This window comes from Mirounga angustirostris, unplaced genomic scaffold (assembly GCF_029215605.1).
Source record: "Mirounga angustirostris isolate CCGP_5_RB_7025 unplaced genomic scaffold, mMirAng1.0.hap1 SCAF_12, whole genome shotgun sequence".
NCBI classification, from domain to species: Eukaryota; Metazoa; Chordata; class Mammalia; order Carnivora; family Phocidae; genus Mirounga; species Mirounga angustirostris.
The window spans coordinates 65682493-65706769 of record NW_026991720.1 but is presented as its reverse complement, the minus strand read 5'-3'; the positions used below and the strand labels follow the sequence as shown (position 1 = coordinate 65706769).

At 38.8% G+C, this 24277-nt stretch overlaps 1 protein-coding gene across 1 annotated transcript in view; it reads right to left on the bottom strand.

Annotated features, from left to right (window-relative positions):
• The window catches only part of COL28A1 (collagen type XXVIII alpha 1 chain), a 161727-nt gene extending 152733 nt beyond the window's left edge, over positions 1-8994 (bottom strand). Inside the window, exons 1-3 of the mRNA XM_045864663.3 lie at positions 8854-8994; positions 5840-6000; positions 4156-4712 (exon numbers count right to left, since the gene is read on the bottom strand). Coding sequence (XP_045720619.1) covers positions 4156-4712; positions 5840-5963 — 681 coding nt within the window. The 5' untranslated portion in view covers positions 5964-6000; positions 8854-8994. The remainder of the gene's footprint in view (positions 1-4155; positions 4713-5839; positions 6001-8853) is intronic.
• Positions 8995-24277: the final 15283 nt, after the last annotated feature.

Genomic DNA, 24277 nt, shown 5'->3' with positions numbered 1-24277 from the left:
AGCAGTGAAGGTGAACACATTGGATCTACATATTTCAAAGTAGAAAAATTTCCAAAGACACTGAGTGAAAAAGCTAGTTGCAGATGGATATATAGAATATGATCCAAAATATAAAAATATTTAAAACACATTTAGTTTTTCTAGGAGGGAGAGAGAGAGAAAGGAATTTGAAAAGAGTTCAAGAGACAATAAACAACTAATAATTCAAGTCAAATTGTAATATTTGAAAACAACTACTGAAATAAAGAAAAATCCAAAGTTTTGTCACCTTACAACCCTTTTATAATAAGCAACACCCTTCTGTTATCCAATATCAGTTTTTAAACTCATGAATTTAGCTGCTACTAGCCTGATGTATAATTGTACACTTTCAGCTTTTCCTCTGAAAATTTAATGTCTGCTTTGCCATATTAACTCTTTAAAAACATGTGCCATGGGGCTTAAAACCAAAACAACATAACTAATTTTGGAACTCATTTGATTTTGTGTTTGTGGAATTTATATTCCTATGGAAAAAAATGGACCCAGGACTGCACAATAGATCAGACTGTTTCAAACAAAGAACAAAGCTCTATCCCTAAGGGCACTTATAGTCTATAAGCCCCAGTGACAGAAAACAGCACAGACCAAGCAGCATGGGAAGGAGATCCCAGACTTGGTGGGGAGGTGGGTAACAAGACAGTTTCCTGAAATAGGTGGGTTTTCTGGATAATTTTCAAGAGCGGAATGCAAAGGACCAACTCATGGATGGAATATTGTTCTATATGTCAAAGGTTATGAGGAAAAAAGTCATAAAGACTAGTGTGGGCTGTAAGACAAAGGAAGCGGTGAGGAGGGATGTTTAAAAAGAGTGGACAAAAGGGCCCATGTGGACAGAGCTGGACACCTTGGGATGTAATGAGTGCTTTCGCTTAAGCAGAGAAGCAGGTTATGTGGAGAACATGGTCAAAGTCAAAGGGAAGGGCACATTCAGTGAGGATCTAGGTGGATACTGTAGTCTAAATGGAAAAGACAAATAAAGACAAGACCTCCCTAAAGCAAAAGAAGGTGCATTTTATTAATGAAGAGTTTTATGATGGCATATATGTGAAAGGAGAAGGATAGAATGGAATTGATAATTTTGTGAATGAGTATGAGGTCAATGCTATGAGAAAGGGACAGAGGAAACGTGAGGAAGTTATCAAAGTTATTGGTACAATAACAATAGCAAATAGAATGAGAATAAAGAACTTAGTAGGTGAGGATTGCAAACTCTACAACCAAAAAATATTTGCAGCTTAGTATAGTAGCCAAATAGCCACCATAAAATCTCTTCTAAAAGACCAACTAATACATATAGACATTGGGTTGGAATTGTTTCTTTGGTTTCAATACTGTTATGTAAATCATAATAAAATAGTATTAGAACATTTTATATATCCTCTTCAATGTGGAATCATCAGGTCTCTCTGAGGTTATTCAGAACTGAAGTGTTTTCATGGGGTTCTTACATGATCCTTTTTACTAGAGATGCCAAGGAGTTGGTAATGATTCCTTGATTTGTCTTGGCTCCTGCAAGATCTATTTGTTGTGGGCACTCATGTCCATTAAAATTCAACTAAAGTCCACTCTGCAACAACAACAAAAAATAAACTGCTGATACCAAAAGAAAGCCCAGTTGAATTCCAAAAAATCATTATGCTGGGTCTAAGAACCCTGACAGAAAAAGAGTACACAGAGCATAAGCTTATTTACATATGAGCCTCGAAAGCATACAGTAATCTGGAGTGACAAAAGTCAGATCAGGAGCTAAGAGGCAAGGGAAAGATATCTTGCAAAGAGGCTGGAAGAAGTTTGGGGGTGATGGAAATGTTACATATCCTAACTGTGTTGTTGGTTTCATGAATCTATATGTCTATCAAAACTCCTAGAATTGTGTACCTTAAGTAGATGCAGTTTTGTATTTGAATTATACCTAATTAACTTATTTTAGAAAGCCAACTACATAATTATTTCCAAATGAAAAGTTTAGGAATTCAACTAAAGATGTAATAACAGTAGATTAGATGAGGAATTTTTCCAATGGCCTGATCAAGAATCAAGTTCTGTCTCCTACACAGTGGCAATCTGAAACATTGAAACAGTGTATTGTTCTTTGAAGGGCCTAAGAAGCCCTTTGGATGTTGGGAATGTTTAGAAAGCAGCATCTCCTAAGTGGCTTGTTCATAGAGCTTCCATCTGAACAAACAAGCTGAAATCACAGGATGCTAAAGAAGAGCAGGGTCGTTGGGACACTTGGTCATTCTCTGGTTTCCTCAGAAATGAACAAATAGTCCTGCTTGGAGACTACTGCCAAGATCCTGTGTTCTGAGTTGGGCAGGAGCTCTCCGCGAGGAGGGTGTGTCTGGAAGGAGTAAGAACCTCCTGAGCCTCCACAACTGGCCAAACAAGAAGCTGCCTGTCCTGTATCTTCTGTAATCAGCAACTGGAGACTCATTATCTCAACTCCAGTGTTCTCTCCCACACGTGCTGGAATCATCTGTTTGGGGTTCAGTGGTAAGGATTGCTTAAATTACGGCACAGGCAGCGCTAGGCAGTTAGCCAGGCACCCCTGCACACTTCCCTTATAAGAAAAGAGATGCGCAGGGTGAGCACTCACCCTGAGCCCCCTGGGGGTCGAATGCATCATCTCTAAGCTAGGCAGAACTCTCCCTGTCTAGCCCCAGTGCCCAAGAAAAAGAGGCTAGAAACAATAGAACTTTAGAGGAAGGATGTTGCTTAACTGTTTCAAGGCAGTTCTGACTGCGAAACCTTAAAACCCAGTTACTATTTTCCCCTTTCAATATAACTTCACAGGGTTAATCATGAAGACCCCAGGGCTTTTGCCTGTCCTTACATTTTCAACTATAAAATGAGGATAATATAGTACCTACATCATAAGATTGTTGTATACATTGAATAAAATAAAATTTGTAAAGTACTCAGAAAAATGCTTAATACACAGAGCACTCAAGACGTGGTAACTATTATTTAGATTAAAAAAAAAAAGTCAATGTCTCATGCTGAAAACAACAGTTGTAAGAATAACTTACCAGTTATTATCTTATAGTTAATATTGACTTATAAGTTATAAGAATAATGTTAGGAGAAGGATTGGGGAAAGGGACAAAAGGGTCAAAACAATCTCTGAAACAAGGCTGAGTTTTTTTGAAACTTATAGAAAACAGCCATACGAAATGCTTAGTACCTAAAGGACACATTTGCCCTGCCCTCTTCTCAAGAAAAAAAAAAAAATCAATGTTTTTAAGAAAATATTATATGCAAACAATGAATCATCGAACACTACATCAAAAACTAATGATGTAATGTATGGTGATTAACATAACATAATAAAAGAAAAAAGAAAAAAAAAGAAAATCAATTTTTAACACTTAACAAATCAACCACTTTTTCTCCAGGAGTTTTCTTCTTGAGAAACACTGTGAAGAAGGATTTTATTTTGATTGCTTTGCCTTGTGTTTTCCCAAGCAGAAAGGAAAGAATCTCACACAGCTGAGCAATCAACAAAGAAAAGCATTGACACAACTAATCAGACCAATCAAATGGCACTCATTGATCTGCAGGGAGAAAGTGTTGGGTGACTGCAAGTCGCAGGTGATTTTAAATTGGGTGGGCTTGCTAACACCTAAGAACAAGGACATAATAAAAAAAATTAGAAGTCTATGAACTTTGCTTGAGGAGCATAATATAGCAGTAGGTGAGAGATGGAGTCAAAATATTTCTGCAGATGTTAAACGGGAAAAAAACTACTTAGTACAAATATAGCAGACCACAAATTGACCACAAATTGCATATTAGTCAGCAGTGTTCATGATCCCAGGATGTATAAATAGGAGCCTGAATGATTGGAAAGTAATTCTTCCAAAATCCTCAGCATTGGCTAGCAATAAAGTTAGGAATGCAATTCCAGAGCATGAGCCTTGTTACTTTCCCAGTTTATCTGGTGTAAACTGTCAAGGAAGTGGAGAGAGACTTCGGAAAGATTCTCCTATTTCCAAGATGGATTCTTTTTCCTTCATCTTTCTGACCCAGTATCTACCCTTACAGAATTTGTAATTAAGGTATCAGTATTATGATTGGGAATATATACATAAAACCAACTCATTAGGCACCTACCAGGCGATCTCGAATTTTATCTACAAGGGTTGGATCACTTAACAGTAGAATGGGTTCACTGGATGAATCCCCAGATATCAAACGAAGTTTGGCTTCATTGACTACAGTGGAAAGTCCAATGGTGATAAATAATATCCCTGCAGTTCTGGCATCTTCCAAAATACTCTGAACATCTGGATTCTTTGGATGGTCAATGCCATCAGTCATCAGCAAAGCCACTTTCACACCATCTTTACGGCCTTCTCTCTTAAGTAGCCCAGTGGCATTGGAGACGGCATAATAAGAGAAGGTGCCTTGCCCGATGAAATTCATAGACTTGACCCTCTGTTTAAACGTCTGCAGATCCTTCCAAGAAGAAAAAGGTGGTTCGATTTGGACAGAGCTGCTAAACTGAAGCGCTGCCAGTTTGATGTCGTATTTCAAGGAGCGAACCGGGGTCAACTGGAAAACCTCATCACTCAAGCTATCCACAAAATCTTTCTGTTTATCAAAGAGGATAATTTTAGAAGTTTCAGAGCTATCCACGATGAAGACAACATCTATGAAGCAAGTAGAGTCTGAAATAGAACAAATAGGTTAGGCAAAATATTTGTTCCTACTCATGAAATGACTTTGCATAAGGAAAGCCCTGAGGTGGTGTGATGTGTATGGGTTTGTTGTTGTTTTGGGTTTTTTTTTTTTTTTTTTGGTTTTGTTGTTGTTGTTACTGTTGTTGTTTTGGCAGGAGAGGGGAGTGAAAAAGAGAGGCATCTTGGAGGTAGGGCTTAAGTTGTGAAGAACTAAATCTCTTTCCAAGTCTATAAATTCTTTGCCTCTTGTAAAATCATGAGAGTCAGGAGCAAACAAATAAGCAAAATTCCATGTATTTTGAGTATTTTCCCATTGTTCAAAAATTCAACAAATATATGTATTTTTAATTTTATTTGTTTCGAGAGAGAGATGGGGGGGAGAGGCAGAAGGAGAGGGAGGGAGAGACTCTCAAGCAGACTCCACACTGAGCGTGAAGCTGGACATGGGGCTGGATCTCACGACCCTGAGATCATGACCTGAGCCGAAATCAAGAGTCAGACGCTTAACCGACTGAGCCACCCAGGCACCCCAAAATTCAACAAATATTGGGCAAATTTGTTGAGAAGTAAATAATGCTCTGCCTGATTCTCAGGTTGTGTGTCACATTGGTGAGGCCCCATTTGTTTTGGTGCGTGGTTTTTTGTTTTGTTTTTAGCTTTTTTTAAATCAAGGGAGAAAATGACTACACGCATCACATTGTAGCAAGGAGGGGGAAAGAAACATAAAAGCAGAGAACTTAAGTTCGAATTCTAGATCTTACTAGTTAATTTGCCAGTGTCCTTGGATGTGCCACTTAATATCTCTGGGCCTCAATTTCTTTATCTATGACAGTGGCAGTCTCTGTCATTCCCATTTTACAAAGCTACTGTGAGGCTCAAATGAGATAATAAATGTACAAAGGCTCTAAAACACCTGATGTTTTTGTAAATATGCTCTATAAGTATAGAGAGTATATTATTATCGTAATATAAGTATATTAAAATAGAATGTTACATATATGTTTATATATATGGTTTGCTATTTGCATCAACTGCTATTTGGAAAAATTCATATTGGTGTTTTAACAGGCTAAAACTAATCATTAAAAACAAAAACAAAACATTTTTTCTTTTACCCTGGAGATCATTTTTCCTTGCAAGTAAATTGGACTTTGATCCTTTCTTTCTTTGTCCATGTATTGTTTGACTCATAAAAGCTGGCAAAAGCAGGAGATAGAAGACAAAATGTCTGTTCCACATTATGGTAGATGGTGAAAAGTCATCTGTCTTGTAACACCTTTAATAGAAAAATCAGTTATAAATACTTTCGTAAAGTACAGTGTTCGCTATTTTTAATTTAAAGCCGACAGAATTGAAAACTGGCATGTGACAGGAGCAAAAGGTTTTCATTCATATTTACAGAAAAACATCCACGTTGGGATTTTAAAAGATTTTAATCCAAGTGAATCATGGCACTACAAGCAAACATTTATTAGTGAATATTTCTATATAGTCAAAGAATTACATCCAAGTAATCTGAATTTCCCATTTTATTATGGGGAGCAGAGAGTGGGAAAAGCCATTTAAAAACACTTCAGTCCCACTCTATATGATGGACTATGGTTCAAGCACAGGCTCTCTTTTGACATTGTCACATTCTTCAAGGTGATATCAGATTGCTACATTGTTGTTTCATTATAACTAATTCCTGACAATCTCAATATTTTTACAAGGTTGTAGAGAACCACCATCATTTCAGTCTTAATAATACATGCACAACTTCAGTGAGTTCAAAAGGCAAGTCAAAAATGAAATCACCCCTCCAGTTCCCATAGAACACCATTTCTCTTTATACTCTTACTTGGAAACTTCATCTACCACAGAGTTCCAAGCTGGACTACAGCTGTATACATATCCAATGAATCAAGAGTATGAGAGCAAAAATAATAGATTTGCTCAGCAACACCATTCTTCTAGTGAAGAAATGATAGAAATAAGATTGAAATCAGAAGCACTTCCTCTGAACATTCCTGTGAAGCTGTTTTTCTGAATAGATTAACAATGAAAAATCTAATCCTGTATTAAAATCTACAGCCATCTTCATCTCTCAATATGCCCAGCTCTACACCAAATGACTTTTAAACCCTCAGGCTTCCCTGGCAAGAGAAGACTCATGCGGGGCTAGCCCAGTGTACTTGAGAAGGAACAAGAAAGCTTTTTGTGAACCAACGTTCTGTATGGTTTGGAAATGCTTTCCTTCTTAAACTATATTGACTTCAAAAGTTCTGGAAAAGGAAATCGCATTTTCCTTCACTTTGCCTTCAGGGAATGGGAACTGGGAAACCATAAGCACGATTTTTCCAGGCTCAAATAGGAGGCAGAAATATATGCAAAGGCAGTGAGAAATGGAATGGATGACTGGTTTCTTTCATACATGCCAGATGGAGAAACCCAAAAAGGAATCAAAGCTGTTGGGTTGAGGATGAACCAATAGATGGCTCCATGCCAAAATCTGCTCCTCAACTGACATGGTCTTGCAGGAAGTTTATGAAGCTGACCTTGTATCAGTATAGCTAAGCACCTCTGTTGGCAAGTGCATCAAGTGCAATTGGCCAATGTCAACTGTTCTTCAGACCAGGTGTGTTAAGATGTGAAGACAGCTGGGTGTTAAAAAAAAAAAAGAAGAAGAAGAACAAGGAGTTTGCTGAGGAAAAGGAACACATAAAGGACACCCCTCCCAAGTAATTCCTTGTTAACCAAAGAGAAGAATACAGAAGGATGTACACATTTAACTCTGAAGACTAGTAAGAACAAGGCTATGTAGCAAAACGTAGCTGCTATAGTCTTTGGAGGGGGGCAGGTGGAATAACACCGTGTCCCTGGTATTACATACAACCTTTCTCTTTTGTTGAGCCCATACCACAAAAAGTGTCCCAGAAGTTCTGGAAATAAGAGACTGAGAATTTAATTTCATTGAAAGTAGAGAGATTTTACAAGCTACATGATCAATACAACTCTAAAGAAGGTAATTTCCATGCAGGATCCTGAGTAGAAAACCACTTTCTCCTCATTTATAGGCCTCATTTTGGGCTTTAGAAATGCTGTCTTTAAATAAAGACTCGTCTTTCCTAAAACTAAGCACTTGCTCATATAGTTTTTTGGCATATAATCATGATTGCATAGCTGAAGCTTTGTATATACAATGTTCACTATCACACTTATTAATTAGCACTAACCATTATGTCTCATATTTCATTACTATTTGCTCTGATATTTTTTATCCAGCTCTCCCTAAGCAGTCGTACTATTCCCCTCTCTTTACTGATATTAGCTAGAGGACACTCTTATACCTTTGGTTTTTAGTTCTACTGCCTTCCTAAAATCTCTTTCTTTTTTATTAGTTTGGCATCTTAAGAGCACACCATTTCTAACCATTTTTGCCATATTTTATTTTGCCTCAGTTTTTAGTAATTCTTACCTTTCTCTCATTTAGATATCATATACAAGCAAAATAGGTTTTGGGGGAAAATTCCATTAGTTAAATAAAAGAAACATAAACCTCTCTGTTCATTATAAGTTACATTTTATAAGTGTAGAAACAATGATTATCTTTAACCAAATGCCATATATTTGCCTTTTTTGCCTAAAATTTATCTTGGGTTAATATCAGAATCAACAAATCCAAGAGACTTTATATTTTGTGATTTTTCAAAAATAAAATTCTTTCGGCACAGTTTACCAATTGTATTCACAGTGTTTGCATCTCATTTGTTTCACAGAAAGATAAAATTATCAAAAGAAGACTTTATTCAAATTGCCAAACCAGCCAAATTATAAAATATTCTGTAATTAATACTGAGTTATAAAAATATGTTCCAAATTAAGAAAAAGAGGTCCTGAAAGGTATTAACATCATTGCAACGCTAGGCAGTAGACTGCAAATTAAAAATCAATTTTAAACTTTGAAATAAATTTTAAATGTTGACATTTTAACAATTATTTATATTTTTCTAATAATTAAAGTAATGGCAGAGGATAGAAATTTTTGATAAGCTTTCTTCACATAATAAGTAGGCAAACCCCTTAGTCTTCCGCGGTGCCTAGGTGGTTTCTGATTTCAAGTGATTAAAATAAAACAGTTATGTCTTACCTTATAAAGTTTGTCAAACAGGAATTAAAGACTGATTAAGCAAATGCCAACAGCAAGGACCATTGTTGGGGATGGAGTTGGCTATTTGATATTGTTCTTTTCTGTGGAAGTAAAAATTGTCTTTGGTCTTGGAAGTTTTGCAATCTTTTATTCATGTTTATTAGCCTAAGTTAAAGCAAGAGTGGTCAGGCATTTGGCCAGGGTGCAAGATCTGGGTGGGATCAGTAAGTAATTTAAAGGAACAGTGTCCTCTCAGAACAAGTCTGTGTTCTCCAGACTGTTATAAAAATAACTTGAGCAGATTTTCTACATTTTAGGCATTTATTGACAGCCTGCTGTTTCTCATACCGTGTCCTCCTTCTATTTCTACCTTTCTCTGCATGGGATGTGCTCTGTGTGTTACTGGCTCTGAACAGCTTTGTGAGGGAGTGTAAGTGACAACAGACTCAGACCCAAAACAGGTTTTTCAAGAGAGGCAATGGGTTGATAATTATTGAAGCTGGATGAAGAGTATAGAGAAGTTCATTATTGTAGCCTTTCTACATCTGTGATCTTTGAAAATTTCCATAATAAAAAGTCAAAAGAGTGATCTGAATTTAGCCCTGGTTCTGTCTCTCATATGGGGACCTCAGTTTCCCATTTCTGAAATGAGGGAGTGAATTTAATTAGCTATCAGGAGCCTTCCAAACTATAACACAGGAGCTAGGTTTACAGTGGTCAATATCCTGAGCTCTCTGTCCCAGAAAGGTAGTCACTCAAGTGGCTCCATTCTCTTTTTTCTTAGTTTCTACCTCGTGGTTATGACCCATTTTAAGTCGATGTTTATCAGTGCAGAACATTCTGCCAAGAAGCCACTGGACTCCTAGACAACTAACAGACAGGCTTCTCAACAGAAGACAGAGAGTACCAAGATGATCAGAGATAGCAATATTAATGTTCACACCATAATTATTTAAAACCAGCTTTCCTAGGAAGGCATTTTTACATTTACAGATCTGCTTATTGCAACAATAATAGCTTCCATTTCATGAACACTTTACCAGGTGTGAGGCACTGCGCTAAGTTTTTCATACACATTATGGCACCTAAGTCTCTCACAGCTCCGCCACCTACAGACAGTAAGTGCTGTAAGATTTTGCGTTTTACAGATGAGGATGTTGAAGCAGAGAGGAGTGCGGTCACTTTCCCACGGTCAAACCAGTGCTAGAGAATGCCAGAATGATATCTCAACTCAGATGTAGCTGACCCCTGAGCCTCACTTATCACAACTACCGCATCATTAAATTACATACCCATGTGAATGTCCGTGTTTTCATTGTCTCTGCACCACAAAGCAGTTTTTGAAGAACTGAGGAAGTTTTGTGAGGCTTTGGTAACAGAAAGAAGAAACAGTGGGTACCCTGCCGAAGCACAAATGGAATTTCCCAGGAAGCAACCCCATATATATCTTATATAGCCTGTGGATGTTAGCCACACTTGTCACTTTTGTGAGATGAGAATCAGGGGATAAGGAAGTGGCATTTTTTTTAGAAGGTCACCTCCCTCTTTTCTGGGGGTAGAATACCAACTTGCAGGATAATATACCTATAAGAAGCAAACAAGTAACTCCTGGAGGGGAGATAGGGACTAAAGCCCTCCTGCTTCGGAACTGTTCTGACTGAAGTTGGGGACGGGTTGGAGTCCTGCCTGCTCATCCCTGTCCTTCCATCCCACAAAGCCAAATAGAGTAACCTAAACCCAAGGTTTGCCACCTTTCATTCCCAGGTGTGGCCATCAGCACTAGGTTGATTAGGTAGATGACTCCAAAGAAATTCTTGTGTCCTGTCCGTTTATATAAGGCAATTCACTTTGCTCCCAGAGAAACAAGATGCCATGGGTGAAGACTGCAGTCTTAATCCTAATGGATGGTCTTGAATTAGTGTGCAATTAGACATACACAGTCCAAATAAGAGCACATGGATAAAGACGATGGCTAGAAAAGTCAACTTGGAGTTCATGCCCTTCTGACAGTTATTCTGTAGCAAAGTCTTGGGGGTTTTTTTAGAGTTTTCACTATGGCTTTATTATTGCTTATAGGGGCCCTACCTCCTTTGACAACATCTACCTTAATATCTCTAATTTTTCAGGGTGCCTGGGTGGCTCAGTCATTAAGTGTCTGCCTTTGGCTCAGGTCATGATCCCAGGGTCCTGGGATCGAGCCCCTCATCGGGCTCCTTGCTCCGCGGGAAGCCTGCTTCTCCCTCTCCCATTCCCCCTGCTTATATTCCCTCTCTCGCTGTATCTCTCTCTGTCAAATAAATAAATAAAATCTTTAAAAAAAAATATATATATATATATAATTTTTCTATTACTTGCAGTGCACAGTGCTGGCTGTAGCAAAGTCTTCATAGAAGAAAGAACACGCTGTTTTTACTATTATAACTATAATGGTCTAGAGTAAGCCCTCAATAAATATTTATTAAATGAGTGATTATTCAAAGTAATTTTTTAGTATCTATCACTCACGTGAGAACCGTGATACATCAGATTGCTCTCTTCCAGAACATTACTAGACAAGAAATCTTTTTTCAACTTTTTCAAAAATCTTGAATACTCTACCTCAGTAGAATCTATGTTGGCTTTCTTTGTTTAGGTACCAGTGCCAAGATCTCCACTTCAGTAGTGATGGTATTTTGGGGTCTAGAAACATTTAAAAAGAATCCAAAGTTAGCCCGGTGATGGGTATTAAAGAGGGCATGTACTGAATGGAGCACTGGGTGTTATATGCAAACAATGAATCATGGAACACTACATCAAAAACTAATGATGTAATGTATGGGGATTAACATAACATCATAAAATAAAATTAAAAAAAAAAGAATCCAAGTCTGGGATGATTTGTACATATCAGAAGGTTTTATCTGCATGAGGTTATAGAAATACTAAAAAGGCTAGTAATGTATCAGCTCAAACTTGTATGGAAGTTATACACCTGGACCAAGACCAAGGTATAGGGTAATGTTTCACACTCTTCTCCCAATTTTGGCCACCTTTTTCACTGCTGACCCAGAGTAGAAAAGAACATTATCAACTGAGAAAGGAGAAGTCAAAGGCCTTTTTGCCCAGTTTGGAAAAATCTGTCATTGGAAGTCCCCTTCTATTTCTTTCAGTATAAAATCTTGATATAGATTTTTTTTAAAAGAATTTCTAATATTTGCCCTAAAGCTCCGAAGTTTCTGTATTCACCATCCTGCTTGGCTCCACGAGTATGACTTGGATCTTCTCTCTCGTCATTCATCAGGAAATTAGAGGAACACCAAAATGGATTTGGTCCAATTTGTCAACTAAGGGAAGGATTAAAAGCATTCAAAGACAACAAGGAAATGAAAATTATCATTGGTCCTAAAATGTAGGCAATGCGGCATGGTTTCAGTCTGGAGCAGTGTGACTACATCTCGCCTCCCCTCACCAAATTCTGATTGAGTTGACTCTTCCACCTTCCCTCTACTCACTTATGTTTTGTATTACTTACTCCCTGATATATCTTGCTTCATTGTTTTTCATTTGGTCCCCAACTTGAATAATTGTATCCCAAATGCAACACACAGTGCCCTAGACCACAGTGACAGCCCAGTGTACCAATCTTAGGATCACTAAAATCTTTCTTTAAAAATGTTGAAATGTTCAGGCTTTTTCTTTCTTAAATTATTCCCTTCATCAGTGGATAGGGCAGTCTTAAATTTTTCATGCAGAATCCACCACAAAGGAAAGGTTGGATCTATTTAAGCTTTGACCAAACTCTTGTTTTCATAGGGAAAATATTTTCTATTTTTCATTCAGTTGATTTTACTTTCAGGTATTAGAACGTGTTGTACTGTATTTGGGTGAATTATTTGATTCTCCACCAGATGGTATTTAAGCTTTTCTTATATGGGGGCAAAGAATAGTATCTAATCTCAGAACTAAAAGGAAACTTAGATACCATTTTTCCTTTGATTCTTCCATTTCCCAGATGAGAAACTAGAGGGCAGGTTTTGAATCCCACCCGAAGGCCATACCATGAGTCAGTGAGGGAATAGAGTTTATCTTCGTGTGGCAGCTGGACATCTTTAATTAACCCTGAAGCCCCCAGGAGGATTCTTGGCCTTTGCACCATCTGGGCTTATGGCACAGCAGGAGAAAAAGGAGGCTGGCCTATGGCCGACAATTTATGCTTGAAAAATATGGATTTACTTTAGGGGCAAATGGCTCAGGAAAATTATCACAGGCTAAATTTCTGCACATAACGAGTCTCACATCTCACTGTGTAATGCCTGGGCCATCAAAGGCAATGCATACCAATTGTTAGAACCCTGAGTTGAAGAACTTTGTCCTCCAGGTTTGGGTTGGTTTGCCTGAGCAGCTGAGGATTATTACACAGGTTTCAGTGACCTATGGTGCATGTTATTGATACCTGATCAAAATATAGCCAGTTATATAAGAAGATATCATCTGTATGAATAAGTTTCAGAAACTCAATACCCATTTGAGTGTTCTAGTCAGCCCATTTGGGATTTAATAAGAATATCCAAAAAAAGAAATTTTTAAAATAACTATCAAATTTCTGGAACTAAAATGTTTTTAAGAACATTAAATAACATAACATAATAAAAAAAAAAAAGAACAAAAGAACACTAAATAACTTATTATCCCACATTATATCAACCCATTACAACTCTGGTTTACACAACACTGTCCCTAATTGAGGTAAGAGACTCATCTGCTTTTTGAGTTACATCTAAATTATATAGTTTCTCCTGGGCAATAGTTTGTTTCTTCTTCTGTTCTTTTAAATTCTGTACTAAAAGTAAACTATTCATGAACAAAGTTTATAGTGAAAGAGACCTGAGGTGAATTAATATTTTTGCTATCTTGGGATATGAAAAATCTTTTAATAATATAAAACTCTACACAGATATAAGGTATCTATTATAATCATTTATTGTTTATATCCAGAACTATAGATTCTGAAATTACATATGTACAATTTTAATGTAAGTAATTTTTACTTAATTATATATTTTCCATTATGTTAATTGACGAAATTCAGAAATGCCAAATACACAAATTAGGACTGACCCTGGGTCCTGAGGGACTCTTGATTGAAAAAAGATATTTGGGCACCACCTTGTGGGGCTTTGTGGAAAGACACAGTGTGAGAGCTTGTCTACTAGCATTAACAGATTAAAATTCTTAATTGCCTATGATTCTGAACAGATAGAATGTAAGTTGCTTTCTAAAAAATTTTCTGGGTAGGGGAATAAGAGAATAAGCCAAAGGGGGTGACAAAATTAGTTTTATATATGAATCAAGAAACTAACATCTGATGAAATCTCAAATGCATTTATTTAACAAACATTAACTCACATATGGTTCCAACTATGTGTGAGGCATTGGATAGAAAAGAAATAAGGCCAGTCACTTCAGCCCAGTGAAAAAAATAAGGAAGTAAAAGGCAATGGCAAATTTTACCAAAAATATTTTTTTATGTAATCAAATGACAAACGCAAGTTAATGATACCGTGCTGATGTGTTTGGAAGAAAAGTGTACTGTTATCTGCAACTTACTTTGAAATGCATCATATGAGGGGTGCCTGGGTGGCTCAGTCAGTTAAGCATCTGCCTTCAGCTCAGGTCATGATCCCGGGGTCCTGGGATCCAGCCCTGTGTCGGGCTCCCTGCCTAGCGGAGAGCCTGCTTCTCCCTTCTCCCCGCTCATGCTCTCTCGCTATCTCTGTCTCTCTCTCTCTCAAATAAATAAATAAAATCTTTAAAAAAAAAAAAAAAAAAAAGAAGGAAGGGCACCTGGGTGGCTCAGTTGGTTGAGCAACTGCCTTCGGCTCAGGTCATGATCCTGGAGTCCCTGGATCAGGTCCCACATCGGGCTCTCTGCTTGGCGGGGAGTCTGCTTCGTCCTCTGACCCTCCCCCCTCTCATGTGCTCTCTCTCTCTCATTCTGTCTCTCTCAAATAAATAAATAAAATCTTTAAAAAAAATAAAATAAAAAATAAAAAAATTTAAAAAAGAAGGAAATGCATCATATAAAAAGAAGATGGATAAAGGTCTAGATAGATATATGAGAGAACAAATATGTCAGTTATAGATCAAGTGTTAATCGTGGAATCTAGATGGTGGGTAGTGAGTTTATAATTCTGTCAACTTTTCTGTATGTTTGAAATTTTTCAAAACAAAGTATTCGCAAAAAACCCCACAAGGTAATGGCAGTCTAGTACAATAATATCTATAAAAGAGACTTGTGAAGAGGGCGCCCAGTCCAGACTGTGACATGGAGGTTGGAAGTGCAGGGAGCAGATGATAAGTAGGCATTTCTTTGCTGCCATGTTAAAGGGTTTAGATTTTACCTTGAAAACAACAGGAAGCCACTGAACAGTTTTAAGCAGAGGAGTGACATGATCACATTTTCATTTTAGGAAAATCACTCTGGTGGCTGTGTGAAGAATTAATTGCAGAAAAGCAAGCCTGGAGACTGAGAGACTTATTAGCAAATGTAGCAAAATACCAGTGAGAGAAAAGGCTCTCAAGTACCAGCAGTGGGGATGGAAAGAAGTGAACAATTCTAAGAAATACTAAGGAAGCAGAATCAAAGAGCTTAATTGGCCTAGGAAAGGGAAAGAAATGAAGAAGCATGGTATCCAGTGGTTTGTTGAAGAGTATTTAACAATTGGTTCTCTGGAAAAACATATGTGTGTGCACAAATTTATATAAGTTTATTACAAATGTTACTGATAGAAAGAGTGTGTGGTATGCAATTTACAAATAATAACTACATATACAATTTTCTGTATTATAAATTCCACATAGCAAATTGATTCTCATAGAATGCTTTCATTTATTTTTTAAATTTTTATTGTTATGTTAATCACCATACATTACATCGTTAGTTTTTGATGTAGTGTTCCATGATTCCTTGTTTGTGCATAACACCCAATGCTCCATGCAGAACGTGCCCTCTTTAATACCCATCACCAGGCTAACCCATCCTCCCATCCCCCTCCCCTATAGAACCCTCAGTTTGTTTTTCAGAGTCCATCATCTCTCATGGTTCGTCTCCCCCTCCAATATCCCCCCCCTTCATTCTTCCCCTCCTGCTATCTTCTTCTTTTTTTTTTTTTAACATATATTGCATTATTTGTTTCAGAGGTACAGATCTGAGATTCAACAGTCTTGCACAGTTCACAGTGCTTACCAGAGCACATACCCTCCCCAGTGTCTATCACCCAGTCACCCCATCCCTCCCACCCCACCCCCCATTCCAGCAACCCTCAGTTTGTTTCCTGCAATTAAGAATTCCTCATATCAGTGAGGTCATGATACATGTCTTTCTCTGTTTGACTTATTTCGCTCAGCATAATACCCTCCAGTTCCATCCACGTCATTGCAAATGGCAAGATCTCATTCCTTTTGATGGCTGCATAATATTCCATTGCATATATATACCACTTCTTCTTTATCCATTCATCTGTTGATGGACATCTTGGCTCTTTCCACAGTTCGGCTATTGTGGACATTGCTGCTATAAACATCGGGGTGCATGTACCCCTTCGGATCCCTACTTTTGTATTTTTGGGGTAAATACCCAGTAGTGCAATTGCTGGATCATATGGTAGCTCTATTTTCAACTTTTGGAGGAACCTCCATACTGTTTTCCAGAGTGGCTGCACCAGCTTGCATTCCCACCAACAGCGTAGGAGGGTTCCCCTTTCTCCGCATCCCCGCCAACATCTGTCATTTCCTGACTTGTTAATTTTAGCCATTCTGACTGGTGTGAGGTGGTATCTCATTGAGGTTTTGATTTGGATTTCCCTGATGCTGAGTGATGTTGAGCACTTTTTCATGTGTCTGTTGGCCATTTGGATGTCTTCTTTGGAGAAATGTCTGTTTGTGTCTTCTGCCCATTTCTTGATTGGATTCTTTGTTCTTCGGGTGTTGAGTTTGATAAGTTCTTTATAGATTTTGGATACTAGCCCTTTATCTGATACGTCATTTACAAATATCTTCTCCCATTCTGTCAGTTGTCTTTTGGTTTTGTTGACTGTTTCCTTTGTTTTGCAAAAGCTTTTTATCTTGATGAAGTCCCAATAGTTCATTTTTGCCCTTGCTTCCCTTGCCTTTGGCGATGTTTCTAGGAAGAAGTTGCTGCGGCTAAGGTCAAAGAGGTTGCTGCCTGTGTTCTCCTCTAGGATTTTGATGGACTCCTGTCTCACATTGAGGTCTTTCAACCATTTGGAGTCTATTTTTGTGTGTGGTGTAAGGAAATGGTCCAGTTTCATTCTTCTGCATGTGGCTATCCAATTTTCCCAACACCATTTGTTGAAGAGACTTTTTTCCATTGGACATTCTTTCTTGCTTTGTCAAAGATGAGTTGACCATAGAGTTGAGGGTCCATTTCTGGGCTCTCTATTCTGTTCCATTGATCGATGTGTCTGTTTTTGTGCCAGTACCATAATGTCTTGATGATGACAGCTTTGTAATAGAGCTGGAATTCCGGAATTGTAATGCCACCAGCTTTGCTTTTCTTTTTCAACACTCCTCTGGCTATGCGGGGTCTTTTCTGGTTCCATACAAATTTTAGGATTATTTGTTCCATTTTTTTGAAAAAAAGTGGATGGTATTTTGATGGGGATTGCATTGAATGTGTAGATTGCTCTAGGTAGCATTGACATCTTCACAATATTTGTTCTTCCAATCCATGAGCATGGAATGATTTCCATTTCTTTGTGTCTTCCTCAATTTCTTTCATTCAGTTCAATTTCATTCATTCTTTCAATTTCAGTTTTCTGAGTACAGATCCTTTGCCTCTTTGGTTAGATTTATTCCTAGGTATCTTATGGTTTTGGGTGCAATTGTAAATGGGATTGACTCCTTAATTTCTCTTTCTTCTGTCTTGTTGTTGGTGTATAGGAATGCCACTGATTTCTGTGCATTGATTTTATATCTTGCCACTTTACTGAATTCCTGTATGAATTCTAGCAGTTTTGGGGTGGAGTCTTTTGGGTTTTCCACATAAGGTATCATATCGTCTGCAAAGAGTGAGAGTTTGACTTCTTCTTTGCCGATTTGGATGCCTTTTATTTTTTTTTTGTTGTCTGATTGCTGTGGCTAGGACTTCTAATACTATGTTGAATAGCAGTGCTGATAGTGGACATCCCTGCGACATTCCTGACCTTAGGGGGAAAGCTCTCAGTTTTTCCCCATTGAGAATGATATTTGCTGTAGGTTTTCATAGATGGCTTTTATGATATTGAGGTATGTACCCTCTATCCCTATGCTCTGAAGAGTTTTGATCAAGAAAGGATGCTATACTTTGTCAAATGCTTTTTCTGCATCTACTGAGAGGATCATATGATTCTTGTTCTTTGTTTTATTAATGTATTGTATCACGTTGATTGATTTGCAGATGTTGAACCAACCTTGCAGCCCAGGGATAAATCCCACTTGGCCGTGGTGAATAATCCTTTTAATGTACTGCTGGATCCTATTGGCTAGTATTTTGGTGAGAATTTTTGCATCCATGTTCATCAGGGATATTGGTCTGTAATTCTCCTTTTTGATGGGGTCTTTGTCTGGTTTTGGGATCAAGGTAATGGTGGCGTCATAAAATGAGTTTGGAAGTTTTCCTTCCATTTCTATTTTTTGGAACAGTTTCAGAAGAATAGGTATTAATTCTTCTTTAAATGTTTGGTAGAATTCCCCTGGGAAGCCATCTGGCCCTGGCCTTTTGTTCGTTGGGAGATTTTTGATGACTGCTTCAATTTCCTTAGTGGTTATAGGTCTGTTCAGGTTTTCTATTTCTTCCTGGTTCAGTTTTGGTAGTTGATACATCTCTAGGAATGCAACCATTTCTTCCAGGTTGTCTAATTTGCTGGCATAGAGTTGCTCATAATATCTTCTTATAATTGTATTTCTTTGGTGTTGGTTGTGATCTCTCCTCTTTCATTCAGGATTTTGTTGATTTGGGTCATTTTGATAAGTTAGAGCCCCCATATTTGATTGCACCTCATTAATAGCCTTTTTGATTTCAACTTGGTTAGATTTTAGTTCTTTTATTTCTCCAGAAAGGGTTCCTCTAATAGCTTCCATGCTTTTTTCAAGCCCAGCTAGTATCTTTAAAGTGATGATTCTGAACTCTAGATCCGACATCATACTAATGTCGTATTGAGTAGGTCTCTGGCAGTCAGTACTACCTCTTGTTCTTTTTGTTGAGGTGATTTTTTCCATCTTGTCATTTTGTCCAGAGGAGAATAGATGAACAAGAGAACAAAATGCTAACAGGGTAACAACGTCCCCAGAAAATATACTTTAAACAAATCAGAAAAGACCTGAAGTAGGGGGGGAAAAAAGGGAAAGAGAGAAAAAAGAAAAAGAAAAAAAGATAAAGATAAAAACAAACAAAAATAGAACAAAACAAAAAAAAAATCAAATATGATCAGGCTGGTACATAGATCAGTGCCCCACACTAGATTTTGGGGTGTATTTTGGTCTGTTAGAAGAAAGTGCCTCCCAAAATTTTAAAGAAAGAAAAACTTATATATGTACAAAAATAAGGGTTGATATGATGAAGGGATGGACTATGACTGTAAAGATGAAAATTATAAAAAATTTTATAAAAGGAATTGATAAGAAGTTGTTTGAAAAAAGAAAGAAGAGGATTTTAAAAAAAGAAAAAAGGGAGAGAATGTGATCAGGCAGGGGAGTAGAAAAAAACCATACACTAGAGATTTAGGGTACATTTTGATCTGTCAGAAGAAACTATCTCAAAATTTTAAAGAGAAAACAACTTATATATATATGCCAAAAATACGGGTAACTACTATGAAGGGAGAGAACATGACTCTAAAAATGAAAAATAAAAATGTTTTTTAAAAAAGGGATTGATAAGATGTTGGTTGAAAAAGGGAAAAAGAAAAATTCAAAAAAAAAAAGACAGTTAAAAAAAATTAACTTTGAAAGACTAAAGAATCATGGTAAAAAAGCCATGGATTCTATGTGCGGTATTCCCCTAGTGCTGGAGTTCTGCCGTTCTCATTGATCGGTAAACTTGGTCTTGGCTGGCTGTTCTCGCTGATCTTCTGGGGAGGGGCCTGTTGCCGTGGTTCCCAAATGTCTTTGCCAGAGACGGAATTGCCCCACCCTTGCTGGTCCGGGCTAAGTAATCTGCTCGGGTTTGCTCTCGGGAGCTTTTGTTCCCTGCAAGCTTTCCTTACAGCTTTGGAGGCCGACAGTGAAAATGGCGACCTCCCAATCTCTGCCAAGGAGCCGAGAATTCAGGGCCCCGCTCCTCAGTGCGCCCCCAGAGAAAAGCAGTCAGTCACTCCCGTCTCCCCGGTCTCCGGCCGCACTCCGTGCTCACCCGGCCTGTGACCAAGCGTTTCTATCTCTGGCACCTGACCCTGTGTGGAGTCTCCAAACCCAGCAGATCCCTCTGGTGCACTCCCACGCTGCTCCTCCCAGGGGAGGAAGGGGAGTCTCCGCGGATCTGCCACTTGTTGGGTCCCTGCTGGAGGAGCAGTGGCCCGACTGTGCCCCGGATCACGGTCTTTGGCAACCCCGAGCTGAGAGCCCGCGCCTCGGCTCCGTCTCTGCAGCCGGCTTCCCTGCTCTGATACCTGGGAGCTCTGCCACAGTCAGGCACCCCCAGTCTTTCTGTGACCCCGAGGGTCCTGAGACCACACTGTCCTGCGAGGGTTCCACCCCCAACTTAGCCACCAAAGCAACGTCCCTGAGCGGAGCAGACTTCTAAATGTTCCGATTTTGTGCTCCGCGGCTCTATCATTTGCCCGAAGAGGCCGATGGAGGCCCCTCCCCCGCCATCTATCCTCCCTAATATCGCCTCGGATTCACTTCTCTGCACGTCCTACCTTCCAGAGAGTGGTCACTTTTCTGTTCAGAGAGTTGTTGCTATTCTTTTCTTTTATCTCCTGTTGAGTTTGTAGGTGTCAGAATGGTTTGATCCCTATCCAGCTGAATTCCTGAGACCAGACGAAATCCAGGTCTCCTACTCCTCCGCCATCTTGCTCCACCCCCGCTTTCATTTATTTTTGCTAAATCCTTGTGTCCTTACTCAATCTCTGGTTGCAGTTGATACATGACTGTATTTCTGACAGGGATGCTGACTGATATTTCCATTTTCTTTAACAAGCAAGTGCGCCCTTGCTTTCATATTTCTAGGGTACTTATATTAGTGTATAACTTTTGGTATCTTTCCTCCCATTATCCACACCTCCCCATAGGAGGAGGAGTTAGATTTATCCTGAATGATGGGGATGATAGTGTAACACCCATTGGTCCATGTTTCCTGTCTCAACATCCATCATCACAAAATAATATTTTAATAGCCTGAGCATTTGCTTAATTTATACACCATGTGTGCATGCTTCTCATGACATATAGTGTCGTTCCCTTTACAGTATTACACAAGTAACTGTATATACATACATATCATACCCCAAATTAGAGAAGTGTCTTGTTCTCAAGACTCTTACTGCCTGACAATTGTCAGAATAATCACAATGCAAAATGACCCTCCTGGAGGCATCTAATGCACAACCCGCAGAACTATAGGCTTCAGCCCTGTGTAACGTCACACTGTTCATGCAATTAACATTTTGGTATAGAGTTGCAAAATCTTTTTTGTAATTTATTTTTACACTTTATAATTTGTATTAACTTATAAAAGACTAGAAATTTCAGTTGCATACAGTATTTTGCTCCTTCTGATTCCATTTGAATGTCACCAACCCATTGAAAACACAGGACTCCATCGGATGCATTATAAAACTTTATTTTACTCCCCACTGTCATTTTGTTTCTATTTTTGAGGGCAAGATTTTTTTTTTGCCACTTGGATGACATCCCAGGCAGATGCCATGAGTCTTTGGATCAGTTTTTTATATAAAGATCACTTCTTTCACATTTAATCATAAAAACTATGTGCTTCCCACAATCAAAATGTCTATCCCCAAGTAGTAGCCAAAACTCTGAGCTTGAAGATTCTCTTCTCCGCAGCTAGGGCTTGCTTCAGGCTGGAAGCCTACAGTGGAAAAATAGGCATAGTCAACTTTCCCATTTCCCCACTTTGTGCCTCTCTGCCTTTGACACACTCATGAAGAGCAGTTTCTGACTCTTCCAGGTAGACCAGCAGGAAAGAACTACTTAAGTCGACTGTCTTGCTCTGGTTTTGGAAGGTATTAAAGTGATCTCTTTCTTCATTGTGGAGCCTTCCCTCGTTCTTTGGAGACTGCTTCACTGGGGATCTCTCATCCCACGTTCTTTTAAAGCCAACTAGGTCTCTTCTCTGGCGGGTGTCAAATTCCACCTTCTCTGACCCTAGCCTGTTACCAATGGAACACTGCCAGTGCTCTCAACTGAGGTCACCTCACTCCCAGCAGAAAGCCTTCTTATTTGATTGTGCTGTGCTGCCTCTCTCACCCTTGTGGCCCTCATCCTGTCTGCAGGGCATGCCCAGGCATCGTTTATCCTGACAAACCCCAGGAGTGAAGGTTTTCCCAAGAGATGCGCCTCTCACCTCTCAACCTCCTGAACAACCAGCCAGCCTTTCAAGTTTTCAGGCACGGCTCAGACAGCAGACCAACATGTTCTCTACCCACAGCTCTGTTCCTACTTGCACAGATCAAGCTCTCCATGGACAACAGTGCCCTTAGATCTCTGCTAGGGGATTAGAAGTAAGACTCTCTGGAAATGAATTTCTCCAAAGAAATCCCTCTCAGATTTTTCAGTTCCGAACACCCTCCAGGAGGGTTTGGGGTCTTCAGGCTACAAAATCTGTTCCACTTCTGCAGGTCGCAGCATCTCACTTTGGAACGTGCGAGTATTCACCACCTATTGTTCCATTCTGGTCTAGTGGGGCTTTCTTTAGCCAGTTGCTAGACATGGCCAATTCTATTTTTAACATCTTATTACTCAAACAGATATGTTGTATGAGCATGGATAAATCCTGAAAGAGAAACAGAGAAATGAAAACAGTTGTGCATGGTGGGAGTACCTGAATTTTAAGACATTTCCTTCAATATTGTTTACACAATAATATTTTTAAATTTTTGAGCTGGAATGGAAGCATTCATATATTTGTGTAATTTTTCATCATGCATTCCTTATTTTGATTCAACATATAATGAGGAGAACAATGATGACTGTAACACGTATCCTACCCTCAAGGAATTCACAAGCTATATAAGTATATTGTGAAAAAATAGGTAATAGCATTATTACAGTATATGAATGTGTGTGTGTGTGTGTGTGTGTGTGTGTGTGTGTGTGTGTGTGTGTGTGTGTGTGTGTGTGAAGAGACAAAGAGTCTGACAGAGGCACAGAAGACAGGGTGCCAAGTAGTTTGGAAAGGTAGACATGACTTCCAGCTATGGGAGATATTAAGGAGGAACTAAGTGATACATATTAAGGGATGAATAGAATTTAATTTTCCTAATTCTTGGAGAAGGACATTCCAGGAAAAAAAAAATTGGAACAAAGTCATGTTACCAGGTGGTGGATTGTGGAATTCCTTGGTTCTTGTCTTCTCAGAGGAAAGAATTCAGTAGAGAGCCCCAATAGAATGGTAAAGTAGCAAAGATTTTTCATTTCCCAAAGTGAAGGTACACTCCTGGGATAGAGAAGTGGGCTGACCTGAGGATGGGTGGCAGGATGCTGAGTTTCTCATTGTGTTCTTTTATGGGGGGGAGTATTTGGTCTCCTCCCTCTCCCCGCCTCCCCATCTTGTTATTATCACTCCAGCCTTGAATCTGCCTTGGTTTCCTCCCCTCCAACCTTTTAGGCAAGTTTGTGTTAGTCATCTCCCCATGAGTGCCTAAGCACAACCAATGGTGGGGGCCCAAATCTCAGTGCAAATGGTATTATAATGATGTTATAACAGCCTCAGGGTTACTAGTGGACAAGGTCTTTCTTAAGAGCCCATGCTCCAAAGTTGAGGAAGTCCCTGTAGCCTGTATCTTCTGCTTATCAGTCTGTGCTAAAAAGTAAAGGGATTGATCTAAGGGAGATGGGACAGTGTCTTAGACAGAGACCAGGTGCTCCCTAGCAATTGTCCATCTGTTATCCTCCTGTCTCTCCTCTTGCTCATGTGCATCTAACTGCCCACTCTATCAAGCATGTTAGAGGAAAAGTGCTATATAAAAGTAATTAGGGACAATTCAGTAGGGCTAGAGCTAGTATGGGTTAAGGGATCAAATGAGAAAAACATATTGGGCCAGAATGGGGACATCTTCATGTTGATAACTTTTTTAAATATCCCAGAAGCTTTTGTGCATGTCACATAGAGAGGAATATCCACCATTATATGTAATTTATTAACCTTTAAGTCATTAATATGTATTTTACCTCATTTATACATCTAATACATTAAAAATATATT